We start from the raw sequence: 25755 nt of genomic DNA, 5'->3' as shown, positions 1-25755 counted from the left end.
TTTTGTTGATGTGTGTTTTTTTAACTTCTATTTTACTAGACAAAATAGTACACTTTGCTATTAACAATAAAATAATATAATAACTTGTTATAAATGATTGTTAAATTATTTAGCTTTTTTTGGATATTGATGAATGTTGTAGATACTTTTCCAAGAAAAAAATACAATTTTAATGTACCATGTGAAGTGAAAAGAACAGTTCTAAATCCTAGTACGTTAATAATTCAAACATCTATAAGTATATTATATTTAATTAATTTATTATAATTATTTTTAATAATTAAATTAATTTAAAAAATATCAGTGGCTTATTCAATGGTGCATTTAGATAGGCTGATGAAAAGTAGGCAAGATCCAGAAGTTAGACCCGGGCTTTATCAAGGTGACATTGCTATGACTAAGAAGGTAAATGTATATTAAAAAATTAATTATAATTTGATCAAATTAATACATAATTAATTTAATTAAAATAATTGGGTTGATTATTAATTATTTATTTTATTTTACAGCAATATAATTATTTGCGTGTTGGTCTTCGTTGGGATGTATTTCCTAGTGATATGTGGAAGAATAGAACTGTACCTTATGTTATTAGTCGACTTTACGGTGAGTTTTAACTGTTGGTACTAAAAATAAAAAAATAATAATTAAAAAAAATTATTTATCTTGATTATATGTCAACTTGATAATAATTTTTTTAGGTGCTCCAGAGTATAAAACAATACACAAAGCAATAGCACTGTTAAACTACTTGACTTGTATTAATTTTGTACCATGGGATAAACGAGCCAAGGACTATATTATCATTAGGCCTACGCGCGATGGGTAATTAAATAATGAAATAAAATGATATATATCAACAATTGAAAAAATTAAATTGATTAAACAACATATTTAAAAGATGCTGGTCATATGTTGGAAAAATTGGAGGACCACAATCAGTAAACCTCCAGCCTCCAGATGAAAGATCTGTAAATTGTCTTGGTAATGAGTATAATACTGTTCATGAATTGATGCATACACTTGGTATTTTCCATGAACAAGCTAGAGCTGATCGTGATAACTTTGTTGATATTCATTATGAAAACATTATGCCAGGTAATTTAAAATAATAAATTAATTTTCTATGTCATTTTTTTTTGTCAATTAAAGTTTATTAATTTAAAAATTACAGGGCATTTGTTCGATTTTAATAAACAAAGTCTTGAAAATACAACATACAGTTATGAGTATGATTATCAAAGTATCATGCATTATGGGAGTTATTCTTTTAGTATAGATCCAAAAAGAAAACCAACAATAACATCAAAAATACCAGGTATTATTGTTGGACAAAGAGAAAATATGACAATAACTGATTGTCTTAAGGTTAATAAACTTTATGGATGTTTAGATAATCTATCTGAAGCCAAAAAATGGAACGACATTTGCAGTACACTTGAAATTTAAATTTAAAAATTAATTTTACTTTCATTTCAAAATATGATAAAGAAAATAATAATAATTCATCTAACAATAATTATAAACTATAAAAAAAAAATTAAAATTGAAATTGAGCATTGAAACATTTAATACTATAAAGTATCAATAGCATATATATCTTTAAGCACTATATGTATTTTCGAAGTGGCTTATTATTATTACACATAAGTGCCTGTCTCAGAAAAACACGTAGCATAGTGCTAAGACCTTGAAATCTCCGTTCTTTATTTATTTATTTATTTATTTATTTATTTATTTATTTTGTTGATGTGTGTTTTTTTAACTTCTATTTTACTAGACAAAATAGTACACTTTGCTATTAACAATAAAATAATATAATAACTTGTTATAAATGATTGTTAAATTATTTAGCTTTTTTTGGATATTGATGAATGTTGTAGATACTTTTCCAAGAAAAAAATACAATTTTAATGTACCATGTGAAGTGAAAAGAACAGTTCTAAATCCTAGTACGTTAATAATTCAAACATCTATAAGTATATTATATTTAATTAATTTATTATAATTAATTTTAATAATTAAATTAATTTAAAAAATTAGTGGCTTATTCAATGGTGCATTTGGATTGGCTGATGAATAGTAGGCAAGATCCAGAAGTTAGACCAGGACTCTATCAAGGTGACATTGCCATGACTAATGAGGTAAATATATATTAAAAAATTAACTATGAATTAATCTAATTGATTTATGATTAATGCAATTAATATAATTGAGTTAATTATTAATTATTTATTCTATTTTACAGGATTATAATTATTTGCGTGTTGGTCTTCGTTGGGATGTATTTTCTAATAGAATGTGGAAAAATAGAATTGTGCCTTATGTTATTAGTCCACTTTACAGTAAGTTTGATCTATTGGTACAAAAAATAAAAAAATAATAATTAAGAAAAAACTATTTATCAACTATTTGTCAACTTGATAATTATTTTTTTAGGAGCTCCAGAGTATATAAAAATACTCAAAACATTAATATATTTAAAATCTATGACTTGTATTAATTTTGTGCCACGGGATAAATTCGCCAGAGACTATATTATTTTTGAGCCCACGCACAATCCTGACGGGTAATTAAATAATAAAATAAAATAATATATCAATATTTGAAAAAATTAAATTAATTAAACAACGTAATTACAAGATGCTGGTCATATATTGGAAAAATTGGAGGAGCTCAATTAGTAAGCCTTGAGCCTCCAGATAATATAAAACAAAATTGTTTTAATGGTCAGGGTTTTATTATTCATGAAGTGTTACATGCACTTGGTATTTTCCACGAACAATCTCGAGCAGATCGTGATAATTTTGTTAATATTCATTATGAAAACATCATACCAGGTAATTTATATAATAAATTAATTTTCTATGTCATATTTTTTTGTCAATTAAAGTTTATTAATTTAAATATTACAGGGGAATTGGTTAATTTTAGGAAAGAAAGTCTTGAAAATACAACATACAGTTATGAGTATGATTATCATAGTATCATGCATTACGGAAGTTTTTCCTTCAGTATAGATCGATTAAGAAAACCAACGATAACATCAAAAATACCAGGTATTACCGTTGGACAAAGAGAAAATATGACAAAAACTGATTGTCTCAAGGTTAATAAACTTTATGGATGTTTAGATGATCCATCTGAAGCCAAAAAATGGAACGCTATTTGCAGTACACTTGAAATTTAAATTTAAAAATTAAGATACTGGCCAAATGTCTGCTTCATGATACTCTAAACATTTCCAGTATTTTTTAATTATATCAGATAAATTATATCCTCGAGAATCATTGACAAGAATTTCAATTGTATTCTCTAAATCATCAAATATATTAGCCAAATTATCCTAGAATAAAAATAAAAATAATTCAAGTTGTTTTTTTTTATTATCAAGATGTGGTTACATTTTTTACTTACATTTTTTGATGACGAGTTATTATTTTCATACATCCAATAATATTCATACAATTTTTTTGCAACATCAACGTAATGTGATTTAATTTTTTCATGACAAATAATTTTTTTATCATCATTAAAACTGGTATTAATTATTTTTTTACAAATAAAATTATTTGATAATTTTTTATTTTTGCTTATATCAATGGATAATATTCGAGCATTATCAAAATAAGTTGTTGAAGATTTTAATAAATTTAAACATACTTGAAATACAGTAATTTCTTCAGCTTCTATTAATAAAACCATACATGTTTTATAAACAATAAACAGCCCTGAAATTTTATTTTTATAATTATTTAAATAATTATTTAAATAATCAAATGAAGAATTATCTATTTTGTTGATAATAATTAATTGACAAATTGGATTATCTTTATTTTCAAGATAATTTAAAATATTTTTTTTCACTGGCTCTTCCATTTTTGTTTGATCAATATATTCACCAATAATTTTCATTTAAATATGTTATTGATCTGGGCGATTGAAGAGCTTTTATACAAAAATTAATACAAAATTATTTGAAACTTATTTTGAATCAGTTTAATATTTTAAATGTTTTGATTGAAATAATTTTAATGATTGATCATTATTTAAAAATCTCAGGAAGATATTTCATTATTTAGAAATGACTTGCCAGTTGTATTAATAATTCATCAGGATCAGCATCTTTTTAAATTGTCAATTTATGAATTTTTTAAATATTAAGGTGTTGGCTAAATAGCTTTTCCAAAGTAGGCTTATTTTATTTTCTAAATCAAACTGATGAATTAAAGGCTGTAAATGTTCGTGGGAAAAAAAAAAAAAAAAAATGAAAAAGACAATATTTATTTGAGTGATTTTTTATTTAATTTTTATTTATTTATTTAATCAGGTCAATTGTCTTTTTTTATTTTTTTATCTTTTTTTAATATTAATTCTTAATTAAACATGACAAAAATTTTCTTAATTTTTACTTTCATTCTTTTTATTTTAATAATTGATATACGGTATTAATAAATTGAGTGCACATCGATTTGACAGATATTCAAAAAAATTATTACATACTTTAAACATGACCATTCAAGAAAAAAAAATTTTTTTTAAAAATGGAATGAATACTGAAGAGTTCACAAGAAGATAACAAAGAAAAAAAAGTCGAATAGTCATGGATTTTTAAATACACATTTATATCAGAAAAAAAGAAGACATTTACTCATTTTTTTTATTTTTTTTTTTATTATTTATTATCTCATCGTTTTTCTTTTTTTATTTTATATTTTTTTTTTTTCCTTATTTTCATCGAGAATTTAACTCTTTTATTTTTCTTACTAAATTGATTTCTAACTAAATCACCAATTGCAAATAAACCTAAAGCACATTAAATACGCCAATTTTAAATAATTAAAATTAAAAAAAAAAAAAATAATAATATTAATATAATATATTTTAGTTCAAATAAAGAAAAATGAAATTTTTTTTTTGTTTTTTCCGATGAAAAATTACGGTCTTTAGTATAAATAAAAAAATTACAGCTAATATTTAGATTAAATAAATTTACGATAAACCGATAGAATGATAATTTTTAAAGTCATAAAGACATTGATAAAATTTATCGAATGATATTGATAAATTTAGATGTTCAACTAACGGTATCTTCATTGTTGTTGTTGTTTTTATTATAATAAAATTTATAATTAGTAGCTGTTACCGTAGCCATTGCTTCGACCATTATCAAATCTTTTATGTTGACCGGAGAATGTATTTTCACGTCCACGACTACCACCACCACCATTACCACCATATCCCCAACGATCTAGAATAAAAACAATAAAACTTTCTATTAATAAATTGGTCAAAAGAAAAATAAATTTAGATAAAAACAAAATCACAATATGGAAGTGTAATTTTAACATAAATAAATAATATAATAACTTACTTCTTGCACCATATCCACCACTTCCACTTCCACCACCACCTCGTTGTGCAAGTTCAGCAAGTTTTGGATTAATAACTTGTTTAGCTTCAGTTAATACATTAACAAGATCTTTAGCTTGTCGGCTATTTTGTGGTGTAAAAAATGCATAACTTGTACCAGTTGATGATGAACGTCCTGTTCTACCAATTCTGTGTATATAATCCTCTGATGATGATGGATAATCAAAATTGATTACGTATTTGACATCATCAACGTCTACAGAAATTAATTTTCATTAGATACATTTAAAAAAATGATAGTAATAATAATAATCATTCATCTAACAATAAAAAAAAATTAAAAAGTAAAAAAAAAAAAAAAAAGAATATAAATAAATAATAAACTCGAGCTTGCATTTATATATTTGTCGATTTAAATGTGTTCCTGAGCAATTTATGATTTATGCATGTTCCCAAATTTTAAATGAAAATGATTTTAAAAAAAAAATAAATGATTTTAAAGCATCTCTGAATTTATAACAGAGTTTATGAAATGAATTTAATTTTAAAACAAATAATAAATGTTAGTTTTTAATATTAATAGCAAATGATTATGAAGAAAAAAAAAAAATAGAAATAAAAAAGTATATTGAGTATTAAAAATGAAATAGAGAATGAATAGATAAAGAAAATAAATTTGAAAAAAAATTAAAAAAATGTTATAAAAGTATTTAAAAAAAAAAATATAATTTACTTTTTTTTCTGTTTTTTTTTTTTTTTAATAAAAAATGTGTTGAACTGGATGTTGTGATAATACAAACCCAATTAAATTGCATATTGATTGATTCCATGTTGATTAATATATAACAATTGTGTTTCTTGATATGCAATTATCAGTATTGGCCAGTCACATTTTTCTACAACTTTTAATCCCTCACAAAATAGCGATTGTAGCAAAATCAATATTTAAGATTGTTGTCTCGCACCAAGCTGGAGCGACTGTGGTGTGCATTATTTAATTATTGTTATTATTATTATTATTATATTTAATAATAATACTTGAATATATATTTTTTTTAAAAATATAATTATCATCACCAAGAACACAGCCGACAAACACAGCGCGACAATGACCCGCGGACCACCAATAAAAAAAAAATGATTATTTTAATTGTTGTGGTACACAGGACTGCGTGACACAGAGGCACATTGAAGTACATGTTTGTTTATAACTCTGCATGTACAATTTTGTCTATATATTTGCTCGGGCATATATAGTCTTAATCAATAAGAGCACAGATAGTGAGTGAGCCATGGATATTCACGTACCCAAACGTGATATATATATATCATTTTTTCTTTTTTATATATTATTATATATATAAAAAAAATTAAACAAAAAAAACTTGCAAGTTTTACATATTTTCATTTTCTCATTGCACACTCAACATGATCTGTGCACCATGTGCCTCTGAAACAAAGGACAACCAGACTGATTAAAATAAATTATAAGATGCCCACTCTAATTTTACTTAAGTATTTTTTTTTTTAAATTAACTACACATATTATTAATCCCAACTCGAATTAGCTTCTTTGATTTTAACAATTGGAATTATCACCAATACCACCCACATAAATTATTTGTTTTTCTTTTTTTTCTTTCTATTTATAAACGTAAAAAAAAAATTGAAATTATTACCGTTATAAAAATTGACGTTTTAAATTAATTTTTCTATTGTTAAATCCTGACATTCATGATAGTTCCAAGTGTTCGATTCGATAACACAACCGGTGTATTGAATTGATTATAAATGTTAAAAAAAAAAAAAAGGAAAAAAATTAAATTGATAAATATAACAACCGAAGCATTCGAGTCGATAAATGGACAATAATCAGCACGTTGTTGTGAAACACCGGAATGGAGCCTCAGTTATTCTCTTCGTTATTTATAAACCAAGAATATATATTTTTTTTTTATTTCAACTCCACGAGTGAGGCATCAAGTTCATATAACCAGTCTGTGCTACATCGCTGCCCCTTCCTCCCTCACTCAGACAGACACGATTTTTTATTTTAAAAAAAAAAATTTCCCTTCGCGATCGCGCAGTTAAAACACAAAAAAATATTATCTCCCTTTTTTTTTAGAAAAATCAATAACGCGATAATAAACACGTGAATAAAAAAATATTACGTTTTACGATATTTAAAATTTATCACGTTTATTGAATTTTTAATAAACACCAGGTGGTGTTTCTTACCGAGTCCTCGAGCAGCTACATCAGTGGCCACTAAAATTGAGCCTTTTTTATTTCTGAATTCTGTAAATTAAAAAAAATTTATTATGTTTATTATTATCCAATGTTCTAGTTTTACAAAATTTTCTATTTGTAGATATATTTTATATATAAAAAAATTTTAAATTACCTCTTAAAACATAGTCACGTTCTTGTTGTGATTTATCACCATGCATACAAACTGCTGGCCAGCCATAACGACGTATATTTCTTGTAATATTTTCAACCTTTTTTTTTGTTTCAACAAATATTATTGTTTTTCCACCATCATCATTGACATTACCAATTTCTTGGAGGAGTGTTCCCAATCTGTAAACATAAAAAATAAACAAAAACATTAATTAATTTGGTTTTATTGATAGTATTTTTATTATATTTTAAAAATAATAATTCAGTTCTTCTTAGAGGTATTAACGTGTGTAATAATCATTAAATAATCATTAACGTTTTTCATCATGTTAAATAATAAATAATATAAATATAAATGAATGAAAAACTTACTTTGCTTCTTTTTCGTGTTCTTGACATACATCAACAATTTGTAAAATATTATGATTTGCTGATAATTGTAATGATCCAATATTTAGCTGTGTATAATCTGTGAGATATTCTTCAGCAAGATTTCTAACTTCTTTTGGCCATGTTGCTGACCACATAAGTACTTGTCTATCTGGTCTAATTTGTTCAATGATTTTTCTAATTTGTGGCTCAAAACCCATATCTAACATACGATCAGCTTCATCAAGTACTAAATATGTACATCTACGTAAATTTGTTGTACCTCTTTCAAGAAAATCAATAAGTCTACCAGGTGTTGCAATAACAATTTCAATACCACGTTCTAAATCTCTAGCTTGTCCACCTTTTGGTGCACCACCAAATATACATGTATTACGTACATGTGATAATGAACCAAAATCATTAGCAACTGTTTGTATTTGTTGTGCAAGTTCTCTTGTTGGTGCAAGTACTAATGCAATTGGTCCATCACCACGACCAAGTGGTTGTTGACTATTAATATGTACAATTGCTGGTAATATATAACCAAGTGTTTTACCAGATCCAGTTTGTGCAATACCAACCATATTACCACCAGACATTGCTATTGGCCAACCTTGTGCTTGAATTGCTGTTGGTTCAGAAAAACCTTGTTTTCTAAGTCCTTGCATAACATATTCTGGAAAATTACCCTCTTCAAAATGTTGAATTGGATTTGGTATTTTATCACCTTTTAATGTCATTTGTTTATCAATACGAAATGATTCAACTTCTTTTGGATGACGATTTGATACATTTGCATGTGGTACATAAAATTCTTTTTTAAAAGGACGAAGATTTTCATGATCCCAATTTGGTTTACGTAGTGCATTACCAGCTCCACTATTATTGTTGTTATTATTGTTATTATTACCACCACCACGAGCACCACCACCTCCTCCGGCTGATCCAAAACGAGATCCACCGTTTGCACTATTACTTCCACCACGGCTATTGTTAAAACGACCACCGCCATTATTTCCATAGCTGTTTCTTTGACCACTACTACTGCCACCACCACCTCCAGTACGTCCACCACTGCTACCTGAACCTCCTCCTCCTCCACCACCGCTACGATAACCACCAGATGAACCACCGTATGTCCTAAAATGGCGGAGTAAAAATTTATTGATTAGTCAACTAACAAGGACATTATGTAATCATTATTTTTAAAATTTTAAATTCTATTAAATTTATTAAATTATACTAATTAGATAAAATTAATATTATAAAATTAATTTAAATATTTTGTATTAATGTCAAATAATTATAATATGTAGATATATATAAAATTAGAACAATGGAGAATGTTCGACTACTTACATTATGATGATTAGTTGAACGCTTTTCAGTCCCGTTAATAAAAAGTTGTCAAACTTTTTGTTGTTTGTTGTTTGTTTTTGTTGTTTTTAATGCACAAACTGTCAAAAATATAGAAAATTAGATATTTATAGATGAATTTTATATATTTTTTAATGTCTAATAATAAATATTATTATTTTTTTTCAAGATGGAGGTAAACTTACTCGATTGCTGTGCTGGGACGAAAAGAACGATGAAGGCAGATGAAGGAACGATGCTCAGGGAAATGACGGATATTGATCGCAATAGGAGGGGATTATTGCGTTGCGCAAAACATTCAACAATATATGACAGAATTAATTTTATTGATTTTATAGTCAAATAAGGCCAAAGAAAACATAAAAATGTTGACCTAACTATTTTTTTGTTTACTTCTATTGTTAAACGAAATGAAACATATTTTTGTTTACAAGAAATAGCATTTATTTATTTGGAAAAAAAATGTAAATATTAGATATAGAGAGCTGTCAAAATTTTAGTTTTGCTTTTGACTCAAGTTGTAGGCCACCATTTCTGTTGTTTTATTAATTTAAAAATGAAATAATTTACGATGATAAAATTAAAGTGTTTTACGATATAGTCAAACTTCTTCTCTTCTAGTCCAAATTATACGAAAAAAAAACATTCTATTCTACATGTAGTTTCTTATTTATTGATAAAAAAAATACGAACAATCTTTATAATGATATTTATTTAGCAATTATAACCATATAAATATTTTACATTGTATAAATATAAACAAAAAGAAAAAAAACCTGTAAGATATTTTTATTTATTATTTGTCATTTTGTGCACTTGACAATTTTTACTTTTTTTTTTTCTAATTGTAAAACTATTACATCAAAAAAATGATTAAAAAAGGAACGAAAAAAACAATAATAAAATAAATAATGATTGATAAATAAAAAAGAAATATTGTGTACCTTTACTATTAGCTTTAAGTCTGATTACCTCCTCACTATGTCTATAATCCTAATACAAATCGAAAAAAATGTAAAAAAAAATTAAGAATTTACTTTCTTGCTTTTCTGTTTTCCTAATTTATTATTAGAAAATTTCTTGATTTGTATTAGGAACATAGAATCACTGAGGAGGTATTTGTTATTTTTGAAAATTACCTCTTTGATTTTTTGTTTTCCTAATTTTTTTTTCAAATATTTAAGAATACCTCCTTGCTCATTCTATGTTCCTAATACAAATCTATGATTTTTCCACAAATTTTTCAAAATAGTTGAAAAAAAAAATTTTCGAGTATCAGGAATATAGAATGAGTGAGGAGGTATTTTCAAAAATATCAAATACCTCTTTGCTCATTCTATGTTCCTGATACTCGAAAATTTTTTTTTCTATAAATTTTTTGAAATTTGATAGAAAAAAAAATTTTCGAGTATCAGGAACATAGAATGAGTGAGGAGGTATTTTCAAAAATATCAAATACCTCTTTGCTTATTCTATGTTCCTGATACTGGAAATTTTTTTTTTCCACAAAATTTTTGAAATTTGATAGAAAAAAAAATTTTCGAGTATCAGGAACATAGAATGAGCAAGGAGGTATTTCCAAGAATATCAAATACCTCTTTGCTCATTCTATGTTCCTGATACTGCGTTTTTTTTACTATAAAATTTCAAAAATTTTGTGAAAAAAAATTTTCGTGTATCAGGAACATAGAATGAGCAAAGAGGTATTTGATATTTTGAAGTCAAGCACGCCATCTATTGATTTTTTTGGGAACCATATGGTAAAAACATTTAAATATCATAGATACAAGAGGGCTGTTTTATCAGGGTAGTAGAACATGCTAAGAGGTATTTTATGAGTCAACAAGTTCAGCGCCATCTATTATTTTTCTTAGGAACTATAGAGGTAACACACTTAAATATCATAGATAGAGGAGGGCTGTTTTATCCGGGTTGTAGAACAGAAAAAGAGGTATTTTTTGAGTTAACAAGTTCAGCGCCATCTAGTGTTTTTTTCAGAAACTATATGAGTAACACACTAAAATATCATAGATAGAGGAGGGCTGTTTTCTCAGGGTTATAGAACAGGTAAGGAGGTATTTTTTGCGCCACACTACGAAGCGCCATCTGTTGTTTTTCTTTAGGACTATATAGTAAAAACATTGAAATATCATAGATAGAAGAGGGCTGTTTTATCAGGGTTATAGAACAAGAAAAGAGGTATTTTTTGCGCCACACTACCAAGCGCCATCTATTATTTTTTTTAGGAACTATAGAGGTAACACACTTAAATATCATAGATAGAGGAGGGCTGTTTTATCCGGGTTGTAGAACAGAAAAAGAGGTATTTTTTGAGTTAACAAGTTTAGCACCATCTATGATTTTTCTTAGGGCTTATGGAGTTTTAATTTTTCAAATACCTCCTAGCTAATTCTATGTTCCTGATACTCAAAAAATTTTTTTTCTACCAAATTTCGAAAAAATTTTGAAAATAATTTTATAAAAAATTTTTTAAGTAACAGGAACATAGAATAAGCAAAGAGGTATTTGATATTTTTGGAAATACCTCTTTGCTTATTCTATGTTCCTGATACTCGAAAAAATTTTTTTCTATCAAATTTCGAAAAATTTGTGGAAGAAAAATTTTTCGAGTATCAGGAACATAGAATGAGCGAAGAGGTATTCGATATTTTTGGAATGATCTAGCACTGCAGTTTCTAAGAAAAATAATACATGGCGCTGAACTTTTTAACTCAACAAATACCTCTTTGCCTGTTCTATAAGCCTGATAAAACAGCCTTCTGCTATCTACGATATTTTAATGTGTTACCCCTATAGTTCTTGAAAAAAACACCAGACGGCGCTGAACTTGTTGACTCAAAAAATACCTCTTCTCCTGTTCTACAACCCTGATAAAACAGCCCTCCTCTATCTATTATATTTCAATGTGTTTACTATATAGTTCCTAAGAAAAATAATAGATGGCGCTAAACTTGTTGACTCAAAAAATACCTCTTTGCCTGTTCTATAACCCTGATAAAACAGCCTTCTTCTAACTATGATATTTCAATGTGTTTACCCTATAGTTCCTGAAAAAAATAATAGATGGCGCTTGGTAGTGTGGCGCAAAAAATACCTCCTTACCTGTTCTATAACCCTGAGAAAACAGCCCTCCTCTATCTATGATATTTTAGTGTGTTACTCATATAGTTTCTGAAAAAAACACTAGATGGCGCTGAACTTGTTAACTCAAAAAATACCTCTTTTTCTGTTCTACAACCCGGATAAAACAGCCCTCCTCTATCTATGATATTTAAGTGTGTTACCTCTATAGTTCCTAAGAAAAATAATAGATGGCGCTGAACTTGTTGACTCATAAAATACCTCTTTTCTTGTTCTATAACCCTGATAAAACAGCCCTCTTCTATCTATGATATTTCAATGTTTTTACTATATAGTCCTAAAGAAAAACAACAGATGGCGCTTCGTAGTGTGGCGCAAAAAATACCTCCTTACCTGTTCTATAACCCTGAGAAAACAGCCCTCCTCTATCTATGATATTTTAGTGTGTTACTCATATAGTTTCTGAAAAAAACACTAGATGGCGCTGAACTTGTTAACTCAAAAAATACCTCTTTTTCTGTTCTACAACCCGGATAAAACAGCCCTCCTCTATCTATGATATTTAAGTGTGTTACCTCTATAGTTCCTAAGAAAAATAATAGATGGCGCTGAACTTGTTGACTCATAAAATACCTCTTTGCCTGTTCTATAACCCTAATAAAACAGCCCTCTTCTATCTATGATATTTCAATGTGTTACCTCTATAGTTCTTGAAAAAAATAATAGATGGCGCTGAACTTGTTGACTAAAAAAATACCTCTTTGCCTGTTCTATACTCCTGATAAAACAGCCTTCTTCTATCTATTAAATTTATATGTGTTTACCTTATAGTTCCTAAAAAAAACACCAGATAGCGCCAAACTTGTTAACTCAAATAATACCTCTTTTCATGTTCTACAACCCTGATAAAACAGCCCTCTTGTATCTATGATATTTAAATGTGTTTACCCTATAGTTCCTAAGAAAAACAATAGATGGCGCTGAACTTGTTGACTCAAAAAATACCTCTTTTCATGTTCTATAACCCTGATAAAACAGCCCTCTTCTATCTCTGATATTTAAATGTTTTCACCCGATAGTTCCTAAGAAAAATAATAGATGGCGCTGAACTTGTTGGCTTAGAAAATACCTCTTAGTATGTTCTACTACCCTGATAAAACAGCCCTCTTGTATCTATGATATTTAAATGTTTTTACCATATGGTTCCCAAAAAAATCAATAGATGGCGCCACTTGTTTTCAAAAATATCAAATACCTCTTTGCTCATTCTATGTTCCTGATACTCGAAAATTTTTTTCCACAAAATTTTTGAAATTTTATAGAAAAAAAAATTTTTGAGTATCAGGAACATAGAATGAGCAAAGAGGTATTTGATATTCTTGGAAATACCTCCTTGCTCATTCTATGTTCCTGATACTCGAAAATTTTTTTTTCTATCAAATTTTAAAAATTTTGTGGAAAAAAAAAAATTTCCAGTATCAGGAACATAGAATAAGCAAAGAGGTATTTGATATTTTTGAAAATACCTCCTCACTCATTCTATATTCCTGATACTCGAAAATTTTTTTTTTCAACTATTTTGAAAAATTTGTGGAAAAATCATAGATTTGTATTAGGAACATAGAATGAGCAAGGAGGTATTCTTAAATATTTGAAAAAAAAAATTAGGAAAACAAAAAATCAAAGAGGTAATTTCCAAAAATAACAAATACCTCCTCAGTGATTCTATGTTCCTGATACAAATCAAGAAATTTTCTAATAACAAATTAGGAAAACAGAAAAGCAAGAAAGTAAATTCTTAATTTTTTTTCACATTTTTTTCGATTTGTATTAGGATTATAGACATAGTGAGGAGGTAATCAGACTTAAAGCTCATAATAAAGGTACACAATATTTTTTTTTCACTCATCAATTATTATTCATTTATTTATTGTTTTTTTTTGTTTCTTTTTTAATCATTTTTACAATTAGAAAAAAAAAAAAGTTACAAAGTTGTCAAGTGCACAAAATGACAAATAAATAAAAATAGAAATATCTTATAAGTTTTTTTTTCTTTTTGTTTATAATTATACAATGTAAAATATTTATATGGTTATAATTGCTCAATAAATATCATTATAAAGATTGTTCGTATTTTTTTTGTTTCGTTATCTTTTTTACAATCAGTTTTGAATTTGACAGAAGGTCAACTAGAAATTAAATCAAATACCTCTTTGCCTGTTTTATATTTTTTTTACGAAATAAAATTTATCGTGAAAATATCAGGAAAACAGAAAGAGCAGGAGTTGAACCATGAATAAAAATTAAATACCACTTGCCTCTCTTTTATTCAGGTAATAAAAAAAATAATAAAATCTTAAAAATACAATTTTTTATATAAGTCTACAGCTTTTATTTATCATAATTTTTTACCTGCAAGCCATTTTTCTAAAGTATCCGAATTATCATTCTTATTTTTATTGCAATCATTTTTTATATCAGAGCGTTTAATACAAGTTTTTGTACAAGAATCACAAACATAGTCACCACAACACACTTTAAGAAGACCTTTACACTAAAAACATAAATAAATTATTAACCAAAATCAATAAAAATAAATAAAAATTATCATTGTGCTCAAATAATACTTACTGATTGTCCATTTAGTTCGCACATTGTTGAATATTGCTCGCCTTCAATTGAATAAACTAAATTAATAATATTAAAAATTATAATTGCAGAAAGAAAATATTTATTTACTCCTTTAATCATATTAATTATCTTTCAATGAATTATTTAATTTAATAGATAAATACAAATTTAAATATAATAAAAATCATTTAAATACTCTAAAATTTTGACACGTTGATATGATGATTTTTTACTTATGTATTAAATTTCATAAATTTATAAACGAAAGCACAGTTTTTATATCAACTTAATAATGTCATTCAACTAAGTTTATTCAGATTATTCAAACAAAAAAGTCAACTTATTTAATTAACATTTAACTCGTATTTAATTAACATCAACAAATTATGTTGATATGTCAAGATATTGATATTTAAACTGAAAAAAAAGTCTGTAAATTTTGAAATAAAGTCGTTATTTTAAATGTGGGTCAAATTAATTAAATTTATTTAAAATGAACTTGATAAATTACAATTAATATTTAAATATTTATTATTTTTGATAAAAATATTAATTACAATTATTTAAATATTTATACTTACATAATTTATATGAAAACCAATTAAATATTTGGTTAACAAGTTACTTTAAAATGATTAATTTTTTTTAAAGTAAATTTAGTTTAAAAAAATCAAAGTTATTTTAAACATTGATTACTTAAAAATCAAAATATAATTATTATTTATGAAGGTTATTTAATAAACAAGTCATTACAATAATATATTGAATTATTTATTTTTATTTTTCATCATAGAAATGCACTTTTGAAACCTACAGAAGAGATTATAAATCTCGAACAGTAATGCTTTTATTTTTTTAATCTTGAAAATTAAATATATATTCAAATAAAAATTATTAATTAATTTTATTTTTTAATTAATTGAAACATATTTTAATTATTTATTTATTTTTTATATATCATTGTATCAGGGCTTTTTGCAACGAGCTCTACCTCATTTACTGTTTTAATAAATTTTTTTTTTTATTTTGATAATTATTTTCATTTGACATTATGTTGACGTTTCTTTTTTTTTTTTTTTCCTCAACTGTAAAAAATTTTAATTAATAATAATTAAAAAAAAAAAAAAACTAAATCAAATATTTATACATTTATTGTTGTACAAATATTTCATGTATTTTCTGTGAATACTTGTTTTTCATTGAAAATTTGACAATAAAAAAATTGTTTTTAATACTTTTAAAATTTTTTTTTCACTATCTAAAGCAACATTTCAAGTAAAATGCTTCTAAAATTTTTAATAATTGTTGTTTTTAAAATTAAATAATAATAAAATAATACAAGTAATTATTCAATATTATTCATAGTACGATTTTTCTTTTCAATTCGATAAATTGGATAATAAAAAAAAAAAAAATACACAACAATTATTAAACAAAGAAAAAAATAGAAAAAAAAAAACGAAACAATACAATGTCGTAATAAGTTGATCAAGTAATCAAGTATTATTATTTTATGAAAAAAAAAAAAAAAATTTAATTGATATTATTTAATGAAAATGTCATTTGTCATTGACTAGAGTCTTGATAAATTTATCTCTCACATCATTCACTCTTTTTTTTTTTTTAAATAATTCCCATCATCCACATTGTACAAATGATTTTTTTTAAAATTCTCTCATTTATATACTTTAATAAAACAAAAAGAAAATTATAATTTTTTCTTTATTTTATCTACAAAAATTATCTGAGTCGAGATGGTGTATCGCATTGTATTTAATATTTTTTTTTTTCTTTTAAATTTAATTTCATCGTGTCATATCGAGAAAGGTAGGTGTTTATATTTTTACTAATCTACAGCCACAGTTAAATTATCATTATTATTATTTTATATTTTTTTTTTTTAATAAAAAAAATATATATATATGTATGGAAGAGAGATTTAATATTCAATTTACTTTTTTAAAACAAGTGAAAGAAAAAAAATTTTAAAAAATACAAATAAAATTTAGCTCAGATAAAAATTGCATCCGAATTGCGGACGGCATCAATTCAGGTTAAAAATATATTGCCTATTTTCAATTTGTTAATTTTTTAAATTGATATTTTGAGTGTTTTAAATTGGCGATAGATATCAGTCTTTTTTTAAAAACGGATAATTTAATTTATAACATTACACAGTATGCACGTTTTTTATTTTTTCGTTAAATTTATTAATAAACAAATAAAATGAAAATTAATTTAAAAAAAAAAAAAATAAGTAGTTTAATAAAAATAATAAAAAAATAATAAAGTACGATTTTATGTACGCGATATCACAGTATTCTCTATTTTATAAATTCAAGGTACACATGTTAATATTTTTTTTTAAATTAATTATTACCTCGTTAATTATTTATTGATTAATTTTATAGAGACACTACGATATTAATACTCGCGTTATTATTTTTTCTTTATAATTTGTGAATTTATAATATTAAATTATTGGTAGCTGAGTGTGTCACGACAATTAGTTAATTCGTTTTTTTTTTTTTGTTTTTTTTTTTCTAATTGAATTAATAAATTATTCACAATCGAATAAATAAATTCAATTTATATAATATTACAATCACAAGATGAGTTTAATTTTTAATTAATTGTTTGGTTTTTTTGTGAAGAGAGAAAAACACATATTTCTTTTTTACACAATTATAATCGAGCTGCCTCACTAAGTACAAATTATTTTTTATAATTTAAATTCACAAATTTGTTTTTTTTTTTTAAAGGTATAATTATGGCAATGTCGTGTTTGAAGACGCCTATCTTTCTCATTTATCGAGACACGTTTTAATCAATTTTTCTTTTTTTAAATTTAATTACTTGTTTTTATTAAATTCACAATTTTTTTTTTTATATCTCTCATCTCTTTTGTTTATTTAATTATGTTTCTATCTAACTTTTTTTTATTAAATGTGCGTGTGTCATTCATTAAATTTGCGAACACCTCAAATATCATTTAAATTTTTTTATCTATTTATTCTGTCATTTTCATATTTTTCATTCTTTTTTTTAAATCCATATTAATTACAAAATTCACGTGCTAATTTATTTTATTTATCATCAAAAAAATAAATCAACTATTTACTAATTTTTTTTTTTATTATTTTTAATATCTAAAAAACAATCAGATTTGCTGATTGAGGTACTCGTTGCCCCGTTTATTTAAATAAATCAATTAATTACTCAAGATTTTTTTTTTATTTATTTTATTATTTCATTTAATCATTCATTATTTTTTTTATTCATTAAAAATTTTTTTTTTTTGGGTTTACACTTTTGTTTTAATTTTTTTTTTTTCTTTAAATCCAGGTTTCCTTGTGGCCTTATTGGAAGTCAACGACCAAATACACATCTTTTGGAGACTCGTAATGTATTTTTTTTTTTTTATTTTTAATTTTTTTAATTACAATGATATGGTATTTAAAAAACCACACAATATAAAATTGAATTAATTATTTACTTTTGTCTCTCCTATTTTTATTCATTAGTCATGAGGCGCAAAACAACGATATTTATTATTATTTTTTTCATGCGCTACATTTTTGTTTGTTTGTTTGTTTTTTTTTTTTTTTTTACATATCACAGAACTACGCATTCGTCTATCATTAATACTTATTTGTCATTTAAATAAATTAATTACCCAGCAATATTTAATCAAGACGAACGCTAATGTACGGGTAGCCTCCATATTTCAAATTTCTTTTTTTTTTTTTTTTCTTTTTCACACAATTTCTATTATTCTTAATTTTATTTCTCGTTTAATTTTTTAATCATCTCAAGCGTCTGTTGTTCTTTTTTTTCTTCTTTTTTTTTTTTTACAGATTTATTAATTTTAAACAAAATTATTTCGAATTTCGAATTTACAAAATTAATAATTACACAGCACAATGAGATCAAGACAAATTTTTTTTTAAAAAAAAGAGAAAAAAAATTCTGTAAAAATAGACAAACAGACGCACAAGAAGTTGACATTTGGAGATCCGCAAAAAAAAAAAAAAGTAAAAAAAACATTATAATAAATGTTTTTTCTTTTAACAAATAAATTAAAAAATAAAAAAATATTGAGTTTCCATTATTAATTAAGTTTGGTCGCGGGTTTCCATGTTTTATAATAAGGCATTAATTCATACTTTATTTTTATATTTTTTTTTTTTTTTTTTAATTACGCTTTTGTATCCTTTTGTCATCACAAAAAAAGGTAGAAAGAAAAAAAAAAAAAAAATTTGCGCACATGACGCTTAGTCTCATAGATAACATCATCATCATAACTGACATAAGTTGACAATATTTTTTAAATAAATCTTATATCAATTCAGTTAATTATTTATTTAAAAAAAAAAAAAAAAAAAAAAACAAACAAAGAGAGAATTAATAAACAACCTAAGAGTCATCAGTACAAATACGTTTCAAGTTCAACTCAAACGATGAATTCATCAGTCTTGACGGTTTTTTTATTTTATTTTTCAAAATAAAAAAATAATAATAACTATTATTTATATAAACGAATAAACAAAAATAGAATTTTATTTTTTTTTAATAATATATATTTTTAATATATATATTTAAATTGTTAATTAATAAATTGTAAATAATTGGGCCACAGTTTAATGCAACGCCGGCGTGCAATTATTAATCAGTTGTGAACATTTGCAATAAAATATATTTGAATAATTAAATATTTTATTTATTAATTTTCTTCATTATTGCCCGAAGTATTAAACGTCAATGAAGAACCATCATTTGTATTGTTAACTCTTACGTATTTAATTATTATTTATTTATTTTTTTTATTTATTTATTTTTTCCATACAAAAATAAGGTAAGCACAGCCACGATTGGGACTACGCGTCCGTTTTTTTTTTTTTTTTAGTTTAATTTATTATCCCTTACGATTTTGAAAAAAAAAAAAACTATTATTATTATACTTGATATTAACTGTGATACACTTAATATTTTATTAAACTCACTGGTAAAAGTTTAATTGTCTTTTTTTTTTTTTCTTTTTTTTAAATTAGTCGTAAGGGTTAATTATTTTCTTTTTCCCCCCTTTTTTTTATTTGTGCAAAAGGCATTTGTTAATTCTCTTTATTTTGTTTTTTTATTTTTTTTTTTTTTTCTCTCATTGTTTATTAATTTATCAATATTCACTTTATATAATCATAGTTGAGACACTTTTTTTTTTTCTTCTTTTTTTGTATGCAAATGGCATTATTCTTCACAAATATTTATGTAGATTTGTTTTTTTTTTTAATTTGTTTATTAAATTTCATTAATAATTCGATTAAATTAAATCATAAATTATCGGTTTATATCTCTAACCCACCCCCCTTCTATATGTTTCGTGCATTTCCAAAAGATACAGATAAAATTTTACATTTTTTTTTATTTAAATTTGTTTTTCAAAAAGAGATTACTAATTATACTTTTTATTTATTATTAATATTTTAATTAATAATTGATATTAGACATAAAGAATACCACTTGTAACTATATAATTGTGGTTGATTATTAATATTATATATTTAATTATTTTAATTTTCAATTTTTTATTTTTTTCACGTAATACCGTATTATCGAGCTATCAACTATTTTATTTGTTTTTTTTTTTATGTCAAAATACTCGACTGGAATGTGCCTTTAAATATCGGCGCATTTTTTTTTCATTAAATATTATTAAATTTTTACGACATATCAAAAAATTCAAGTAATCAATAAATCAATTGATTAACAATATTTATTTTAAACCACTGGTTTTATTTAAATTCTTCTTTTTTTTTTTTTTGTTTAAAAATGACGCACCATTCCAGTATATATATAAGCAAAATTACAACGATATCAACATAAAAAAAAATATAATATTAAAAAAAAAAAAAAAAAAAAAAAAAAAAAAAATTATGAAAAAAAAAAAAAAAAGGAGAAAAAAAATTTTATATAAAAAATTTCACAATAAAAATGAAAAATATAAAAAAATATTGGACATGAGATTTGTAAATTAAATTAATAACAATAAGACATTTCCAATACATGCAAATATTTAAATTTACCGTGAAATTATTATATAATTATTTTTTTTTCTTCTAATAATAACAATACGAATAGATTAAAGTTTAAGAATTGAATCAGAAAAAAAAAATAATAATTATAATGAAATTATTATGATAAACACATAGTTGTGTATATAGTTTTTTTTTTTTTTTTTTGTTTTTTGTTGAATAAGAGGAAAAAAAAATTGATAAATTTTCGACAAAATGGAATAGACTCACAAATGATAATATATTCTTTCCATGAATTATGTCAAAAAATTTATGAATTATATAATTACCTTGTAGAGATATTGAAAAATTATTGTTGAACTGGCGTTGGTGGATATTGGTATGCATATGGTGCAACAGCTTGATAATTAGTATATCCAGTTTGATATGCACAAGTTGGTAGCTGTTGTGGTCCAAGTGCTCTTTGATTGTAAGCTGTTTCACTAACAGTACTATTAATAAGACTTGGTGGACCAGATTTAGTATGTTGTGCTGATGGCATTATAAATGGTGGTGGTAATGAATATAATCCTTGTGGATTTTGTGTAGCAGCAGCAACAGCAGCTGTTAAATAACCACCATTTTGTTGTTGTCTTGGTGCTTGATTCATATTACGTCCTTGATAACCACCAGTTGGACGTGATTGATATCTTGGTCCTCCTTGTGATGCTTGATAATTTGGATTACCATTTGCTGATTGATGATAATTATTTTGTTGATAAGCACCATTTGTTGGACGTTGTTGTTGTTGTGCTGCTTGTACTTGTTGTTGTTGTTGTTGATAACCATTTTGATAATTATATGAACGTTGTAATTGTCCATTCATCATATAATTATTTTGTTGTTGTCTTTGCATTGGTTGACGTTCTGACATTTGATTTTGATGATAATTTTGTTGTTGATATTGTTGATTATTTTGCCATGTATTTGCACCAGTTGGACTTGCATTATTACGTGGACTTGAACTCATTGAATTATCTTTACTACCTGGTCTAACTGTATTCCATCTTTGACGTCCTTTACCAAATTGTCCACGTTGTGAATTAGCCAATTCAATTAATTGTGGATTAACAACTTGTCCAGCTTCTTCAAGTACAGACATTAATTCTTTAGCTTGACGTGCATTATTAAGTGTAAAATATGCATATGCTGTACCAGCTGCTTGACAACGTCCAGTTCTACCAATTCTATGTATATAATCTTCTGAACTATTTGGATAATCATAATTAATAACATATTTAACATCTTCAACATCAAGACCACGTGCAGCAACATCTGTTGCAACTAAAATTGTTGTTTTACCATTTCTAAATTCTGATAATACATTATCACGTTCTTGTTGTGATTTATCACCATGTATTGCTAATGCAGACCAACCTTCACGTTGTATTGCTTTTGTAATATCATCAACTTTTTTTTTAGTTTCAACAAATACAATTGTTTTATTACCTCTTTCACAACGTAATTCACGTAATAATACAGATAATTTACCTTCTTTTTCATGCTCTTGACATACTTCAATTATTTGACGTATATTATGATTTGCAGCAAGTGTTAATGAGCCAATATTAATTTGTATATAATCAGTTAAAAAATCTTCAGCAAGTGCTTGTACTTCTTTTGGCCATGTTGCTGACCACATAAGTACTTGTCTATCTGGTCTAATTTGTTCAATGATTTTTCTAATTTGTGGCTCAAAACCCATATCTAACATACGATCAGCTTCATCAAGTACTAAATATGTACATCTACGTAAATTTGTTGTACCTTTTTCAAGAAAATCAATAAGTCTACCAGGTGTTGCAATACATATTTCAACACCACGATCAAGATCACGTGCTTGTGGTCCTTTTGGTGAACCACCAAATATACATGTATTACGTATACATGATGATGAACCAAAATCACGTGCAACTGATTGTATTTGTTGTGCTAATTCACGTGTTGGTGCTAATACAAGAACAATTGGTCCTTCACCACGAGCAAGACGTGGTTGATTATTAATATGCACTGTTGCTGGTAATATATACTATTTTAAAAACAAAAAAAATCAATCAATCAATTTATCATATTAATAATAATAACAAAACAAATCATTATCACTTTTTATTATACTTACAGCAAGTGTTTTTCCAGATCCAGTTTGTGCAATACCAACCATATCACGTCCACTTAATGCAATTGGCCATCCTTGTGCTTGAATTGCTGTTGGTTCTTGAAAGCCTTGTTTACATATTTCAGCCATAACATAATCAGGAAAATTACTTTCTTCAAATGTTTGAATTGGAAATGGTAAATTATTTCCTTTAACTGTTATTTCTTTTCCAGCAAGATATTGTGCTACGTCATTTGCATTACGTGCACTAACATTTGGATGTGGTACATATAAATTTTTAGCAATTGCTGGTAATGCTGTCATATCCCATGATGGTTTTTTTAATAAATCACCAGGACATTTTTTTAATTGATTTGGATTATTTTTATTGGCTTTATAATTATTAGCCAATTGTTGTTGTTGTTGGCTATTCCAATAAGTACCACCCATCATATTATTCCTGTTGCCATAATTACTGTTTTGCCTAGGTCTATATTTGAAAGAAAAAAAAAATAATAATCAATCAATCAATTATTATTTAAATAGTGTCAACATTTTTTTTTTATCATCACAATATAATAGTCTTAATAAAAAAATTATTTGTCACCTATCAACTGTCAAACATTATATTGATCAAATGCCAATGATTTGATTAAAAATTTTACGATTCAACTATGATAATAATAATTATTATTATTATTACGATTTTAACAAAGGTAATAAAAGAGAACATAAAAAAAAAAAAAAAAAATTATAGCTGAGTACACACAAAATGGCGGATGGCTGAGCCCCAGCGGAACTCGCAACTACGACCGGCCATGATGGGTCATTCTTTTTTTTTTTTTTTCTCTCTTTCTTTTATTATATATATTTAACGATAAAATTAATTTATCTCTTTCACTATGTTTATTGATTAAAAATTTATCATATAATACTTACGAGGTTTGTGGATTTCCATAACCGTTGGTGTACATGATAGTACAGCGTTTATAAACTTTTATAAATTCACAAAAAAGAAAAATATGTTATCAAATATTTTGTGCTTTTTTGCGTTTATATATTTTATAAAATATATTTAACAAGCGTTAGCAACTCTGTTGAATCCAATCAAACCTGTGAACACACACAATGACCATGATATATTTTAGTATACTCATATTTATTAAACATTTAAAAAGAAAAAAAAAAACCTATTTCATCATATAATTATTATAATAGAAAAAAAAAAAAAAAAACATCAATACGACTTTTGTCGTGCCAATTTTTCATGCTAATAAATTTAAATAAATAAAAAAAAAAATAGTACAAATATTTATAATTATTGGAGTATATTTATTATAAATAAATAATATTTATATTATTATTAAATAAATTATTAAAAGGCTTACCAAGACGACCCGGTGTACAGAGGCGACAATGGCTAACAGGCGACGGCAAGACGGAAACGAGCGACTCGTACAATTTTACCGTTCGTCATTTGATCACGTGACCCCACCTAGAATAACGTCATGTGATTATTTTCAACCAATCACTGCTATTATATTACATATGTGTGTTATTATTTTACATGTATTGTGTATAACCCGGAGATGTGTTGACCAATAAACGAGCTAGCTCTAAAAATCGATCTACTTTCTCTCCCTCTTCTCCCTCTCTATTTTATATCAAAAGGATTCTCTTTTTCGCTTTTTTTTTTTATTTATTTTATGTACAGAGTTTTGCGTGTGCAATATTATATACCTACTACTATACATATATACACAAATAAAATTCACCATCGACCCCCGCGCTGACACCCTTCATTTTGCCCCTTTATTTTCCTTGACCTCGCGATGCCTGGGATTTATATATTCTAGATAGATTTACATGATACTTTTTGTTATAAATGTATTATAATTATACCAACAATATTTAATAAAAAATATTCAATACAAACACACGTGTTAATTGAATTCAATTGAATTATAATTGACAAGTAAATAAATAAATTATACATGATTAAACAATATTTATAAATACAAATACAATTATATTCTTAAAGATTTTATTAATTGTTTATTTAATATTATAAAATTTCAAAAAAATGATATCTAAAACAGCTATTGTTTTATTATTATGTAAAAAAAATTTAAGTATATAATTATTGAGCCAATCAATTTTTTTTTTTTTATTAATTGATACAGTTTTTATACATTGAATACTGTACATTGTTGATTTTTCTTAATTATATTATTTTCTATAGAGGAATGAATCGATGACTGTTTTTTTTTTTTTTTTCAATTTTATTTGTTTAATATCTAATGACACTTACATATTTTGTCAAATATAAAACTA

At 25.1% G+C, this 25755-nt stretch overlaps 4 protein-coding genes and 1 long non-coding RNA gene across 8 annotated transcripts; 2 read left to right on the top strand and 3 right to left on the bottom strand.

Annotated features, from left to right (window-relative positions):
- Window positions 1–49: 49 nt before the first annotated feature.
- On the top strand, window positions 50–1474 carry LOC122852609 (hatching enzyme 1.2-like). The gene is made up of 6 exons (XM_044152511.1): window positions 50–211; window positions 329–405; window positions 510–606; window positions 702–825; window positions 902–1098; window positions 1175–1474. Exons 1-6 carry the CDS (start codon window positions 94–96, stop codon window positions 1447–1449), a joined length of 888 nt encoding a protein of 295 aa, XP_044008446.1. The 5' UTR covers window positions 50–93; the 3' UTR covers window positions 1450–1474.
- Window positions 1475–1623: 149 nt separating this feature from the next.
- LOC122852606 (hatching enzyme 1.2-like) lies at window positions 1624–3393 on the top strand. 3 transcript variants are annotated; one of them, XM_044152508.1, is made up of 6 exons: window positions 1624–1952; window positions 2044–2144; window positions 2249–2345; window positions 2440–2569; window positions 2644–2840; window positions 2916–3393. In XM_044152508.1, the coding sequence occupies exons 1-6, from the start codon at window positions 1835–1837 to the stop codon at window positions 3188–3190; spliced, it is 918 nt and encodes a 305-aa protein (XP_044008443.1). In that variant the 5' UTR covers window positions 1624–1834; the 3' UTR covers window positions 3191–3393. The 3 variants fall into 3 exon arrangements, with proteins under 3 accessions (XP_044008443.1, XP_044008442.1, XP_044008441.1); XM_044152507.1 differs by having other exon boundaries at window positions 1791–1952; window positions 2644–3059; window positions 3135–3281; XM_044152506.1 differs by having other exon boundaries at window positions 1791–1952; window positions 2644–3281.
- Window positions 3394–4045: 652 nt separating this feature from the next.
- On the bottom strand, window positions 4046–9838 carry LOC122852599 (ATP-dependent RNA helicase p62-like). 2 transcript variants are annotated; one of them, XM_044152497.1, is made up of 7 exons: window positions 9711–9837; window positions 9508–9605; window positions 8149–9288; window positions 7778–7956; window positions 7612–7671; window positions 5375–5629; window positions 4046–5251 (listed from the first exon to the last, which is right to left on the bottom strand). In XM_044152497.1, coding segments are annotated over exons 2-7 (1755 nt in total). In that variant the 5' UTR covers window positions 9510–9605; window positions 9711–9837; the 3' UTR covers window positions 4046–5132. The 2 variants fall into 2 exon arrangements, with proteins under 2 accessions (XP_044008432.1, XP_044008433.1); XM_044152498.1 differs by lacking the exons at window positions 4046–5251; window positions 5375–5629 and adding an exon at window positions 6519–6823 and having other exon boundaries at window positions 9711–9838.
- Window positions 9839–14724: 4886 nt separating this feature from the next.
- On the bottom strand, window positions 14725–15392 carry LOC122852616. The gene is made up of 3 exons (XR_006373831.1): window positions 15259–15392; window positions 15040–15181; window positions 14725–14949 (listed from the first exon to the last, which is right to left on the bottom strand). It is a non-coding gene; the product is annotated as an uncharacterized LOC122852616 (long non-coding RNA).
- A 1621-nt stretch (window positions 15393–17013) lies between these two features.
- Window positions 17014–24906, bottom strand: LOC122852593 (DEAD-box ATP-dependent RNA helicase 20-like). Its single transcript, XM_044152489.1, has 4 exons — window positions 24810–24906; window positions 24361–24534; window positions 23446–23911; window positions 17014–23355 (listed from the first exon to the last, which is right to left on the bottom strand). The coding sequence occupies exons 2-4, from the start codon at window positions 24393–24395 to the stop codon at window positions 21637–21639; spliced, it is 2220 nt and encodes a 739-aa protein (XP_044008424.1). The 5' UTR covers window positions 24396–24534; window positions 24810–24906; the 3' UTR covers window positions 17014–21636.
- Between the last annotated feature and the right edge of the window lie 849 nt (window positions 24907–25755).

Source organism: Aphidius gifuensis, linkage group LG3 (assembly GCF_014905175.1).
Source record: "Aphidius gifuensis isolate YNYX2018 linkage group LG3, ASM1490517v1, whole genome shotgun sequence".
Classification (NCBI taxonomy): Eukaryota; Metazoa; Arthropoda; class Insecta; order Hymenoptera; family Braconidae; genus Aphidius; species Aphidius gifuensis.
The sequence above is the reverse complement of the archived record's forward strand: the minus strand, read 5'-3'. Positions and strand labels throughout refer to the sequence as shown.